General features: G+C 41.5%; 1 protein-coding gene across 1 annotated transcript in view; it reads left to right on the forward strand.

The window, feature by feature from the left end:
• The window catches only part of grin3bb (glutamate receptor, ionotropic, N-methyl-D-aspartate 3Bb), a 102,867-nt gene extending 88,783 nt beyond the window's left edge, over positions 1-14,084 (forward strand). Inside the window, exons 5-9 of the mRNA XM_072243868.1 lie at positions 2,959-3,074; positions 5,007-5,158; positions 5,697-5,861; positions 7,249-7,307; positions 13,323-14,084. Of these exons, the coding sequence (XP_072099969.1) occupies positions 2,959-3,074; positions 5,007-5,158; positions 5,697-5,861; positions 7,249-7,307; positions 13,323-13,719 (889 nt within the window). The 3' untranslated portion in view covers positions 13,720-14,084. The remainder of the gene's footprint in view (positions 1-2,958; positions 3,075-5,006; positions 5,159-5,696; positions 5,862-7,248; positions 7,308-13,322) is intronic.
• Positions 14,085-14,766: the final 682 nt, after the last annotated feature.

Consider the following 14,766-nt stretch of genomic DNA (forward strand, 5'->3'; position numbering starts at 1 on the left):
TAACAAATAGGCAAATTGTGTAGAATTGGCAAAGTGATTGACCTGTCAAGCTGTTTTAATTTCCATATGGCTGGAGCCATTGTGAGGCTCCTGTCAACCGAATGGAATGTTATTTACAGCCTACAATTTATTAAAAATCCTGTAATTGATCAAGATTTGCATTCCTTTGAAACATTTCCTCAGAGAATGCCAGCAGAAGCATGTTCAATAGAAAATTACTTACGCCACAGAAAAAGACCCTTGTGTCCATGTCAATTGAAAGACCACCCAGTTTACTTACAGTCTCTAGTTCTTGGGCTTTGTTTTGTTACTTACCTTAATTATTTTTTGAAAGCAGTGAGCGGTCCTGCAGGCAGTTCCATACCTCTGTCTATCAAGTTTATTTTCCTCTTGGCACCTTTTCCAGCCATTCCTATCTTGGACCCCAGAATCTCATCTACTTTAACTAAATCTCCTCTCAGCCTTCTCTGTTCTGAAGGAAACATTGGACTTTCAGTTCTTGTTACTTACATTTTCCAGTCTTGGCAATAACCATAATTTTGAATGCACAGTTTTAATGTAATCTTCCTGTAGTGTGGGGACCAAAATCCAACATGCTAGCTGTGGTCTAATTAGTGTTTTATGCAGTTGTAGGGGAATCTAGCTATTCTTGCATTTTTTAATGCCTTGCTGATAAAGAAAGGCATCTGCATACTCTCTGGCTGTCTGGACATCTACCCTGTAGCATCCTGGCATTTATTATGCATCTGTTTGCCTTGCTTTCTCCCTACAAAGACCTTACCTCACACTTCTCTGAATTGAAACCCGCGTGGCAATTCTAGGCACATCTGAAGATAGAAACATAGAAACATAGAAAATAGGTGCAGGAGTAGGCCATTTGGCCCTTCGAGCCTGCACCACCATTTATTATGATCATGGCTGATCATCCAACTCAGAACACCGCCCCAGCCTTCCCTCATTGATCCATTGATACCTTTCTCCATCCTACAGCTTTTTTCCTCTTTGTAAATGAAATGCAAGCACTGAGACCAGCAGTTGGTTCACTGACTCTCTAAAAACTTCAAGACAACCTACATACCTAAATTGTTCTTAATACATTTGATGACGCTAAAGGAGATCACTCAGCACCCCGGTGACAATACTGGCTTCTAATAGAACTATCTCATTAACTGCATTTGCTCTCTCCTTGTTTTTCTGCATCTCACCAGCTTATTTGCTATCAAGCCTGCCAGATTCCTATTTGCTACTAGCCTACTCTAGGAGGTAATTTACAGTGGGCAATCAACTACTTGTCATGTCGTTGGGACTTGGGAGGGAGCCAGACCATCTGGAGGAAACTCAAGTGGTCACTGAGAAGATATTCACATTCAAAACAGACAGCATCTGAGGTCAGGACTGAGCCCAGGTCCCTGGAGCTGTTGTGCAGCTGTGAAAATAGCTGTCTGGTTTGCCCAGAGCCCCACACACTGCACTGTGGACTCTTTACCACAAATGTAATCTTTTTTAGACACCTGCTTCTAACTGCTGAAATTCCAAAATATGCAAATCTGGGGCAGACTCTTATTCCTTCAAATTTACATTAACATTGAGGATCTGAACTTTTCACCAGATTCTTTCTTTTCTTTCCCTTTCACTCTTTTCTTTCTTTCCCAACTTCCTTCTGTGGATTATAGACATATCATTTATATATGCTGATTTAAATTACAGAGGCTAAAACTTTCTTGTGTGACATAATGTTTCTGGTGTGCACTCTGGTGAATTTTACTTGAGCCACAACTGTGAAATGAGATCACATGCTCTGTGCACACAAAACACATTTCTACAGTGTAGTGCCAGCACAGAGGGTGTAGTGCATGAGCATTAATGGAAGAGTGTGCAGAACATGTTTTGAAGCCACTGTCTGAAGTTCACTTGGCCCACGCATTGTGACAGTCACTCATGCTGAACAGACCTTGAGGGTTGAGGGCTGAATTAGGTTTTGTCCAAAGGAACAGCCTTGCCTGGTCTGCTGCAGTGGAGTCTGAAGCATTTGTCTTCCTCCAGGGAAGACCTCCTCTAATCTGTTATTGTCTGCTCCCATTATCCTCTCCCACTGCCCATATTCCTGGACTTCACTTGTGTCTGGCTGATCCTGCCCCTTCCCTTATCTTTCCTGATCCCAAGTGTAATGCCACTCAATTGCATTTCACACCTGCAGCCCTAGTCCACCACGCACCACCTCTGGATGTGGTTCCATCCTCACCTTAGCCCCACATGGTCTCTCCCCAACTCTAATCCCTGGGTCTATCCTCACTATCTATGCCACTCCATTTTTACCACCATCCATGGCCTTACTGATAATCACAATGACCATTGCTTCCCTACTGACTGCAAAACCTGGGCCATTTCCTCCAAATGCTTTGTCACTATCAAAATAATATTGTCAGAATCACATTTTAAAATCCCCAAATAGTTGGCATACTTCATAACATTATTAAATACATTGAATAAAATTGAATATTTTACATGAAGGCTTTGCCTTCCCACTGAGGCCCACCCTTGGGGTTGTTATGTTTTTGCCCAGAGTCTTCAGTCTATTTAATATGGACATAGAGTTTCCCAAGATAACATTCAGTAAACTGCAGCGTCTGGCAACTCCTGAACCATCGTTTCTTTAATGACCAGGAAAAAATGTTTTCTTTTAAATATAGATCTTTGTGTGAGAGAATTGGGAATTAATGATTTGTCCAATGGCTGGCCTCTCCAACACAGGACACTTTGTCAATGCTAAACTGAGATGTCAGTTGGGAAACTTGTCCTTGGCTGCTTATATAAAACACATGACATAATGCGACTCACCTGCTGATTAATCTGAGATTAAATAATACAGCAGGACCCAGCAAGAGAAGTTGGGAATCTAAGGTTCACTATTATATCGAGATAAAATTCAACCTTAATACCTGATGTTTTGAATTGCAGGACTGACCCCTCAAAACTGGATGCATTTATCATGGACAAGGCACTGTTGGATTACGAGGTATCCATTGATGCTGAGTGCAAGCTGATAACAGTGGGCAAGCCATTTGCGATTGAAGGTAAGAAGGTGCTCTTCTGGAAATTGTGTTCAAGGCGAGACTTCAGATCAGCATTTAATGTGATCATTCCTTTGACACTAGTGCGTAAACTGTCCTCAATGAGTCTCAAAACAACTTTCTGTAACTGCATCCTGGGCTTTGTGCCAGAAAGGCCACAGTTAGTCTGTGTTGGCAGAAATATTCACCGTGCTGAGCATCGGCGCTCCCAGGGTTCCATGCTCAGCCCACTGCTGTCGCATTGTTCGTTCACGACTGCGCTGCTAGATCCTGTTCAAACGGAATCATCAAGGTCGCTGATGACACAACAGCGGTTGGTCTCGTCAGCAACGCCGTTGAGACAGCGTAAAGTGGGGAGGTACGGTAGCTGCTTGAATGGTGCAAGCACAACAACTTGAGTCTCAATGTGGACAAGACCAAAGAGATGATTGTGGACTTTAGCAGGGTGCAGGCTGACCACTCTCACTGCACGTACACGACCCCTCTGTGGAGAGAGTTGGAGCACCGTCTTTCCAGGATTGCACTTTACAGATGATCTCACCTGGTCCCTCAACACCACCTCTCTGGTCGAGAAAGCACAGCAGCGTGTCCACTTCCTGAGGAGATTGAGGTGTGCTGGTACAGGAATTGCAAGATATTTGACTGCAAGAGATTGTGAGGACTTCCGAGAGGATCATTGGAGTCTCTCTTCTACCCATCAGATATTTATCAGGAGTGCTGTGTATGCAGTGTCAATGATCTCTCTCATCCGTTTCACAATTTCTTTGACCCCCCCCCCCCCCCCCGCCCACCATCAGCCAGGAGGTGCCAAAGAATTAGGACAAGAACTGTTGGGATAGGAAACAGCTTCTTCCCTCAGGCCGTAAGGTTACTGAACTCTGCCATCACACATGAAGCACCAGTAACTGTATACTGTTTACTTTTAAATTTGGGTCGTAAATGTACCTTATTAGTTGTTGATTTACTGGTGGTAGTATTACTTTATGTGTTGTGTATGTGAATTATACGTACTGTATTGTGCACCTTGTTCACAAGATGGCCCCTGCATACAATGGTCCTTCGGTCAACATCTCCCAGATAGATCATGAAACCATATATTTCACTTCTTTTATGTTGTTTACATTTGTTTTTCATTTTGAATGTGATTGTGGAACTGTTGGAGCCTGTGATTTGTAGTTTGGGTGTTTCAGGGCTGTGCAGCCTTCACGAGGATTCTGGGAGGTAGAGGCAATGTGTGTGAACCTAGTGACGAGCAGACCGTGGGACAGGGCATGAGCTGACGTTGCATGTGGCTCTGAAGCAGATTTTGTACACTTGGGCTACTTTACTATATTTTAACATTTAATTCCATTAACAATTCAAAGTTGGACTAAAGGAATGTGGCATTATCAGGATTGGATTTTGCCAGAACCACTCCTTTGGCTTGGTCCAACATAGACTAAAGAGTTACATTGACTAAAATGCAAAGGTGAGGTGGAAATGACTGCACTTGACAACAGTTGTAGGACCAAGGAGCTCTGGTGAAACCGAAACCAATTGGTACCAAGGGGGAAATACTCTGAAGGTTAATGTCATACATTTCACGAAGGAAGGTTTGTTGTGGTTGTTGGAGGTCAATCATCCCAGCCCCACAACATTGCTGCTCTTTCAATGTCACTAGGAAATCCTGGAACTCCTTCCCCAAGAGAATTGTGTAAGCACCTTTACAGGAAGGAATGCAGCAGTTCAAGAAGATTGGTCATCACCTCCCTTCAAAATGAACTAAGGATGGACAATAATTTTTTTTCAGATACAGAAAAATTAATAATGAAAAGAAATTTGCCCAGTTTTCTGGATTAAGTAATGCTGCCATCCTAATAATCTTCTATTTGTTTTAATCTCTTTTTTGAGGCTCGCTGCTGTGGTGCAGCATATTTAATGTCTTTCTCTTTGCAGGGTATGGAATTGGATTGCCACAAAACTTTGGGCTAAATTCTAACATTTCTGAATTGATCAGTCGCTACAAATCAGATGGATTCATGGATATGTTGCACAACAAGTGGTACAAGATAGTTCCATGTGGAAAACGAACTTTTGAAGTGACAGAGGTAAGAAATTTGAGGCCCATTTGTTTCCTGTTCCTCCCACTTTACTTGCCTCTCAAAGATAAGTAGAGTCTTATTGTCAATTCATTGCAATTACAATCAAATTCAAAATTCACTCTATTCAATTATCAAATTTGTTTCCTAATGATTCCAAATTTCCACCTTAACTATTCTAATCAAAGTTCACTGCATGGATTGATCAATTTCTGGTATCTGAGACTTGTGCTACATGTGACAATAACTAGAATTACTCCCTGTCTCCAGCCAGAAGATTTCCCAAATCTACCCTTTACATACTTAGCAAAGTCACCTCTAGGACGTGCATTTAGCTGAAATGTGTCAGCTGCTAATTTGTAGTTAAACCAACAGATACAAATTCCCCTTGTGCTTGAGCTTGGCAGCCACTGTCATTGTTAAAGCATGGGAATTGTGACTCTAACAAAGAATATGTCAGATTATTGTCTTTTCCATGCTGGCCCATCCCTGCCTGACTGTCACCTGAGATGAAAATTGAAACTGTGTGTGTGTTTTTTTTTTACAGACACTGCAAATGGGAATCAAGCATTTCTCGGGGCTGTTTGTTTTACTCTGCCTGGGCTTTGCTGGATCGTTGCTGTCAATTGTTGGGGAGCATATTGTCTACAGACTAGTTCTCCCAAGGATCAGGAAACGGAAAAAATTTAAGTACTGGCTCCACACAAGTCAGGTAAGAACTTCAGACAAGTATCTCAATCTCGAGGTAAAAGAAGTGGCAAACAAACAAGCAAGAGTCAATGTAATGAAGGCACGTTGAAGAACTTGACTGATTCTGTCAACACACACAGAACGCTGGGGGAACTCAGCAGGCCAGGCAGCCTCTATGGAAAAGAGTACAGTCGAAGTTTTGGGGGCTGAGACACTTCATCAGGACTGGAGAAAAAAGATGAGACTTCTCATCTTCTTTCTCCAGTCCTGATGAAGGGTCTTGGGCCGAAACTTTGACCGTTTACTCTTTTCCATAGATGCTGCCCGACCAGCTGAGTTCCCCCAGCGTTCTGTGTGTGTTGCTTGGATTTCCAGCATCTGCAGATTTTCTTGTTTGTTGATTGATTATATTCTGTTATTAATTTATGACAATACGCAACAGGCTGAGCAACTGTTACTAAGTTGTTCTATGCAATCTATAACAAAATATTAGTAACTAAAGATTATACAAACTCTCATCTCAGTATGCAATCTAGTCTAAAGCTTCTCAGCGTACTATATAGTCCATGTACCCTGGAAGGTAGGGTGCTTAGGGATCATAGTGAGGTACATTGGAGAGATTGTGCATAGTTCATTTGTAAGGCAAGAGTATTTGCCACAGGGTTGAAGAGGGGATTGCCAAGCTGTTCTGGCAGATAATAGATGAAATATTTAAAGGGAACCTGAGGGGAAACTTCACAACGAGAGGGTGGTGCGATCGTGGAACGAGCTGCCAGCAGGAATGGTGGATGCGGGTTTGGTTCCAACTTTTAAGAGAAGTTTGGATCAGTACGTGGGTGGGAGGAGTATGGATGGCTATGGTCCAGGTGTGGGTTGACAGAACTGGGCAGAAAAATGGGTCGAAGGGCCTGTTTCTATGCTGTAGTGCTCTGTGACTCTATAATAATAGAGAACTGGTTATACAGATGGGCAGGGGTGGGGCAGCTATCTTGGGGAGATGATGATGGTGAGCGTTTGTTCACAGGGCTAATCTAACAAATGATCAGTAATTATCTGGCAGTTCTGCTCCAGACCATGAACAACACTCTGCATAGAGCTGGCTGGTCTGTGATAGGGTCACGTTATTAATCACAGTACTCTAGAGTCTGACAAGGATCTGCTTCCAATCACTGCTGATCATTAAGCAGAAGTCCAGCACATCAGGAATTGTGACTTGCTTCAGACATTGAAGTCCTATTATCTTTCTCCTTCTGGAGGCAAGATAAAAGCAATACAACTTGAAGAGAAAAGTATGTTTTAGGTGACTATATTTTTCTTAGTTTGAGATCAAAAGACTCTAAATTCTGGTTGTTAAAATAACAACATGCTATTAGAGTTTCTCAAATCATTGCTCATTTTTGTTTTTCTAGAAAATCCACCGTGTTTTAAATATGACCTTTGAAGAGCAGAAGGTGAAGACAGATAAAAGGTATGGTTTTTATATTAGGACAAAAACTATTAGATACAGCTGAATATGTCAGCTTTAAAGACCAAATTCTATCTGTGCCAAGAACAATACAAAGCCAATTTACACAATATTAAATGGAACATGTTCACTTCTCATGGGACAGTTTTTTTTTGTGGACAATTTTTTTGTGATTGGAAACTCCAAGATTTTGAAATCTTGCTTATGTAGTAAAGCTGGTAAGTGGGCACTTTTTATATAGGAAAGAGAAACTTTTTGTCTCGTATTTTTCTTGACATAAAGGAGCCCATCAAATCAATGCTTGCTCAGTAGAAACATATAAACATAGACAACCTACAGCACAATACAGGCCCTTCGGCCCACAAAGCTGTGCCGAACATGTCCTTACCTTAGAAAGTACCTAGGGTTACCCATAGCCCTCTATTTTTTTGAGCTCCATGTACCTGTCCAGGAGTCTCTTAAAAGACCCTATTGTATCCGCCACCACCACTGTCACCGGCAGCCCATTCCACGAACTCACCACTCTCTGCGTAAAAAAGCTTACCCCTGACATCTCCTCTGTACCTACTTCCAAGCACCTTAAAACTGTGCCCACTTGTGCTAGCCATTTCAGCCCTGGGAAAAAGCCTCTGATTATCCACACGATCAATGCCTCTCATCATCTTGTACACCTCTATCACCTCTCATCCTCCGTCGCTCCAAGGAGAAAAGGCTGAGTTCACTCAACCTATTCTCATAAAGGCATGCTCCCCAATCCAGGCAACATCCTTGTAAATCTTCCTCTGCACCCTTTCTATGGTTTCCACATCCTTCCTATAGTGGGGTGACCAGAACAGAGCACAGTACTCCACGTGGGGTTTGACCAGGGTCCTATATAGCTGTAACCTCTCAGCTCTTAAACTCATTCCCACGATTGATGAAGGCCAATGCACCGTATGCCTTCTTAACCACAGATTTAACCTGCACAGCAGCTTTGAGTGTCCTATGGACTCGGACCCCAAGATCCCTCTGATCCTCCACACTGCCAAGAGTCTTACCATTAATATTATATTCTGCCATCATATTTGACCTACCAAAATGAACCACCTCACACTTAGCTGGGTTGAATTCCATCTGCCACTTCTCAGCCCAGTTTTGCATCCTATTAATGTCTCGCTGTAACCTCTGACAGCCCTCCACACTATCCACAACACCTCCAACCTTTGTGTCATCAGCAAATTTACTAACCCCATTCTCCTATTTAGTTCCCGGTAACCATCTCCTACACCCAGCTTTACGAGGGTAATTAATGTAGCCAGGCGGAACAGAGAATTATGTCAGTTATTTCTGGCAGGAGGGAAAGTAGCGTGGCACCTTCCTCCCCAGGTGGCCTTAAAAGCATGCCCCCACAGGTGCCCAGACTACTGTCTTGTGCACGATTGGGGGCAAGTGGGAGTATTGCTTATCCTTCAGTTTGATTTTATTTTAGTGAGCATGTGTACCTGTGTGACATGTTACTTATGCAGCTCTTCTTGTACATTGTGGGACGGTGTAGGTCTTTGTGTGAGTCACTGTTTTAGCCTTTATTTAATGCCTTTTGCTTAACTTGAGTTTGTGGTATCTGTATGGTTAGTCTTAAATCTCCTTGTAAGCCTGAGACACTAATGTGCTTCATTATACTGGTGTAGTAACATTACCTAACACACTTTATTGTACTTTATATAGTCTGATGGTAACTCAGGAGCTGTGTTTTATGTGAAATCTGACTTGCCTCTCTGTGTACAGCATTTTTAGTAAAACTTCTGTTTAAGAAAATTTATTATAACTTTAAAGTACCTTGTTGGACTGCCTGCCTTAAAGGGGTCCCAACCTTGCCTCTACTATTGGTTTAGTGGTTACATTGACAATAGCCTATTAATGTATTAACTAGAATGTGAGGAAGAACTGGAGCATTTGGGTGAAAACCAGCATGATGCAAACTAGAGGCTGCACCAGAGATTGATATGGACCCTGGGACACTGGAGCTGTGATGAAGTAACACTACATGATGCACTACTGTACTATCAAAGTCAGGGTACTGTCTCTAAAATATGGGAGGTGGTTGTTAATAGCGGTAGTTGTTCCATTTGCATAGTGGGCATAAAACTAGAAACACAAAAATCTTCAAACCTTTGACTTTGTTTTGACACTCACTGAGATCTTGACTGAACTATATCTGCCTCCAACCACTTGTCTGGCTCCATATTTTTAATTATTTTGATCAGCAATAATTTGTCAATCTTGCATTCAGAATTATCCATTCAGCTGGTACCTACTTGTGTGAAGTTTTTTTCCTAACTTCCTTAAGATTATTATCCTCTCCTGTTGTTCTGAGTTCCCTGACACTGGAACAAGTTTTCATCGAGTAACTGAATCAACACCACTCTCAAATCCTCAGTCATGTCACTCCTTAACTTTCAGTTCCATGGAATACTATCTGAGTTTATGCAATTACTTGCCATGAAGCAACTCCTGTGGCATTCTAGTGCACTGAACTCGCGTTCCAAAGGTAAACAGGCAAGTAACTCATAACACTTTAAAAAGAAATTTGGTTGCATTGCTATGAGCAACAAGAGATTGAAGGATATAAGTGATAGACGTTATGTGAAATCAATAGTGCTGCATGCCATCTTGGACAATATCTCCCATCCACTACATAATGTACTGGTTGGGCACAGGTGTACATTCAGCCAGAGCCTCATTCCACCGAGATGCAACACTGAGCATCATAGGAAGTCATTCCTGCCTGTGGCTATCAAACTTTACAACTCCTCCCTTGGAGGGTCAGACACTTTGAGCCAATAGGTTGGTCCTGGACTTAATTCCATCTGGCATAATTTACATATTATTTAATTATTTATGGTTTTATATTGCTATATTTATACTCTATTCTTGGTGCAACTGTAACGAAACCTAATTTCCCTCGATCAATAAAGTATGTCTATCTATCTATCTATTAGTATTTTATTATCACATATGCCACGATAGAATGAAAAGATCTTTCTGCATGCCATCTGGACAGTTCAAGCCAAATATAATTATGTCGAGCTAGAAAGGGTAGCAGTAGTTAGCATAATGCTATTACAGTTCCAGTGAACTGGGTTCAATTCCACTGCCCTCTGTCAAGGGTTTGTACAACCAACCTGTGTCGTGTGGGCTTCTTCTGGATGTTCCAGTTTCCTTCCATGTTCCAAAGGTGTACCGGTTAGTAGGTCAGTTGGTCAGTGTGGGCTGCATCTCTAAATCTAAATCTAGCAAAGGCAAAACAGAATGTAAAATAGTGTTGCAGTTACAGGAAAAAGTTCAGTACAGATATATGAACAAAGTGCAAGGAGTACAAAGACGTAGGAGATCAAGGATTCAAGAGCTTAACTTTTAGTTTATGAAAGATGTGGAGATGGGATGCAGTGTCCTCGGAGAGAGTTATCATACCTGATAACATCATGTATCAGAAGCAATTCTGATAATTCTTCGATAAAATGAGTGAGGTATAGAACAAATTCTTTTGACTGCAAATGGTCTGTATATATTGCATCTCAGTTACAGAGCCTATAAAGTATTTGCCCACCACCTCCCCGCCCCTTGGAAGTTTTCATGTTTTATTGTTTTACAACATTGAATCATAGTGGATTCGATTTGGATTTGATCAACAGAAAAAGACTCATGTCAAAGTAAAAACAGATCTCTACAAAGTGATCTAAAGATTAATTACAAATATAAAACATGAAATAATTGATTGCATAAGTATTCACCCCCTTTAATATGACACCAAGTCATCACTGGTGCAGCTAATTGGCTTTAGAAGTCACTTAATTAGTTAAGGGGTCCTAGCTATATATAAATGTGTGCAGTCAGGTGTTTCAGTTGATTGTAGTAAAAATACACCTGAATCTGGAAGGTCCAAGTGCTGGTGAGTCGATATCCTTGCAAAAACTACACCATGACGTAAATGGTAGGGCATTGAAGAATGCAGTAGAACAGAGGGATCTAGGAATAATGGTGCATAGTTCCCTGAAGGTGGAATCTCATGTGGATAGGGTGGTGAAGAAAGCATTTGGTATGCTGGCCTTTATAAATCAGAGCATTGAGTATAGGAGTTAGGATGTAATGTTGAAATTGTACAAGGCATTGATAAGGCCAAATTTGGAGTATTGTGTACAGTTCTGGTCACCAAATTATAGGAAAGATGTCAACAAAATTGAGAGAGCACAGAGAAGATTTACTAGAATGTTACCTGGGTTTCATCTCCTAAGTTACAGAGAAAGGTTGAGCAAGTAGGGTCTTTATTCTTTGGAGCGTAGAAGGTTGAGGGGGGACGATAGAGGTATTTAAAATTATGAGGGGGTAGATAGGGTTGACGTGGATAGGCTTTTTCCACTGAGAGTGGGGTAGATTCAAACAAGAGGACATGAGTTGAGAGTTAAAGGGCAAAAGTTTAGGGGGTAACTTGAGGGGGAACTTCTTTACTCGGAGAGTGGTAGCTGTGTGGAACGAGTTTCCAGCAGAAGTGGTTGAGGCAGGTTCGATGTTGTCATTTAAAATTAAATTGGATAGCTATATGGACAGGAAAGGAATGGAGTGTTATGGGCTGAGTGCAGGTCGGTGGGACTAGGTGAGAGTAAGAGTTTGGCATGGACTAGAAGGGCTGAGATGGCCTGTTTCCGTGCTGTAATTGTTATATGGTCATAAAAGAACACAACAAGCAACTCCGTGAAAAGGTTATTGAAAAATTCATGTCAAGAGATGGATGTAAGAAAATTTCCAAGTCACTGAGTATCCCGTGGAGTACAGTTAAGTCAATCATCAAGAAATGGAAAGAATATGGGACAGCTGTAAATCTGCCTAGAGCAGGCCGTCCTCAAAAACTGAGTGACTGTGCAAGAAGGGGACTAATGAGGGAGGCCAGCAAGAGACCCGTGACAACTCTGGGGGAGATATAAGCTTCAACGGGTGAGATGGGAGAGACTGTGCATACAACAACTATTGCCCAGGTGCTGCTTCACCAGTTGCAGCTTTATGGGAGAGTGGCAAAGAAAAAAGTCACTGTTCAAAGGGGTTGGGGGAGTGGAAACTCGCACGAAATCTCGGTTAGAGTTTGCCAGAAGGAAGGTGGGAGACTCTGAGGTCAGCTAGAAAAAGGTTCTATAGTCTGATGAAACCAAAATTGAGCTTTTTGGTCATCCAACTAAATCAAAAACACATCAAAAACACATTATCCCTACTGTGAAGCATGGTGGCAGCTGCATCATGCTGTGGGGATGCTTCACTGCAGCAGGCCATGGAAGGTTTGCGAAGGTAGAGGGTAAAATGAATGCAGCAAAATACAAGGAAATCCTGGAGGAAAACCTGATGCAGTCTGCAAGAGTACTGCGACTTGGGAGAAGATTTGTTTTCCAGCAAGGCAATGACTCCAAGCACAAAGCCAAAGCTACACAGGAGTGGCTTAAAAACAACAAAGCTAATGTCCTGGAGTGGCCAAGTCAGAGTCCAGACCTTAATCCAATTGAGAATTTGTGGCTGAACTTGAAAAGGGCTGTTCACTCACGATCCCCATGCAATCTGACAGAGCTTGAGCAGTTTTGTGAAGAAGAATGGGGGAAAAATTGCAGTGTCCAAATGTGCAAAGCTGATATTGACCTATCCACACAGACTGTAATTTCTGCCAAAGGAGCATCTACTAAATACTGACTTGAAGGGATTGAGTAATTATGCAAATAATTGTGTTTAATTGTAATAAACTTAGACCAATTTGTAGAAATTTGTTTTCACTTTGACACAAAAGGGTCTCTTCTATTGATCAGTGTCAAAAATGTCAAATTAAATCCACTGATTCAATGATGTAAAACAATAAAACATGAAAGCTTTCAAGGGGGGTGAATACTTTTTACAGGCACTGTACCTCCGGTGTTGTCTATGATATAAACATACCAGAGCAACAATTCCTCATGATAAAAGATCAGACATGTGGAGAAATTATAGTAACAGATATTTATTTTGTAGATGCAACCTGCGGAAGATCCAGAAGGTGCCTCCAACCACAATACGAGCAACTGCCCAGACCAGATGGAACAACCAAAGGCGCATAATCGTCAAAGACAACGTAAAACACCAGGCTGAGCCAGGGGGTTGTGCACAAGACCATTATGCACTACAATCAGATAAAAAATCGTCTGGAGTCATCTGTGAGAATGGAGGAATTGGTTATTGTCCACAGAGAGGAAAGAATGCACATGATAATGAAATAAAAGAACTGGAGCGAAGGATACAAACAATTAAGGAGCAGCTGAGAGTTGCCTTGAAGAAGAGGGATGAACTGGCTGCTTCCATTGAGTTGTCTAAAGATGGTCACCAGACTCCTTCAAGCACTGGCAATAAAGAAAACACTGACAAAAGGTGATGGTGGCCATGGCTTTATACAAAATGCACTTTTTGACTATGATATAAATTAAAAAATGGCTGCACACTTCAGAGATCTTCAACCGACCATTTGGAATCCATGGAAGCACATTTCAAAGCACTTTTGCTGCATGAGCATTAATTGCCAAGTATTCCGATAGGTGAAAGTGAACAGATGCAGTTTATTTTTAATAGCACATGAAATTCAGGTGCTTTCACTAAACCCGAAATGAAAACAGTCCTTGAAAAATTCAATAATAAAAAATTTGTATATGTATTTAAAATGTGCTTGATATTGTAGCTGAATCAGACAATCTATTTCACCAGCATCAGACTTGAAGGAGGAGAACAGAGAGAAATATTATTTTGGAATTGCAATATATACAAAGCATTGATTTGTTGCCAGCCTCAGACAATTGCCTTTGCTAATTATAATGTTTCAGATATTCAATATATTTTTTTTGCTGTTTAAAAAGTTGATGTGTTTGGTTGCAATGGACATTAAAAAGCATTACCTTGGTCATGAAGTTCTGAAATATTCACAGGACTATTTTGTGGAAACTATGACCTACCATACTCGTTCAATCGTTATGTGCCATGTCGTATGATATGGGTGATCATGGTCTTTCCATAATCATGATTGTTCTTGGCAAATTTTTTTCCACAGAAGTGGTTTGCCATTGCCTTCCGGGCAGTGTCTTAACCAGATGGGTGACCCCAGCCATTATCAATACGCTTCAGTGTTTGTGCCTGGCATCAGTGGTCACGTAACCAGGACTTGTGATATGCATCAGCTGCTCGTATGACCATCCAGCACCTGTACCCATGGCTTCATGTGACCCTGACTGGGGGGCTAAGAGAGTGCTATCTTACAACTCTTTTAGTGGAGATGCATCTCCACTCCACTGCCCAAGATACCGACTACGACTGCATTAATTTATTTTTGAAAAGGTTCTCAAAACTGGAACTTTTTACATCTGAAATTATCTTCCTTGTACAGGTTTAAGTAAACTTGCCATCACCAACAATTTAACAATGATGTCCTTAG

This window comes from Mobula birostris, chromosome 26, assembly GCF_030028105.1.
Source record: "Mobula birostris isolate sMobBir1 chromosome 26, sMobBir1.hap1, whole genome shotgun sequence".
Classification (NCBI taxonomy): Eukaryota; Metazoa; Chordata; class Chondrichthyes; order Myliobatiformes; family Myliobatidae; genus Mobula; species Mobula birostris.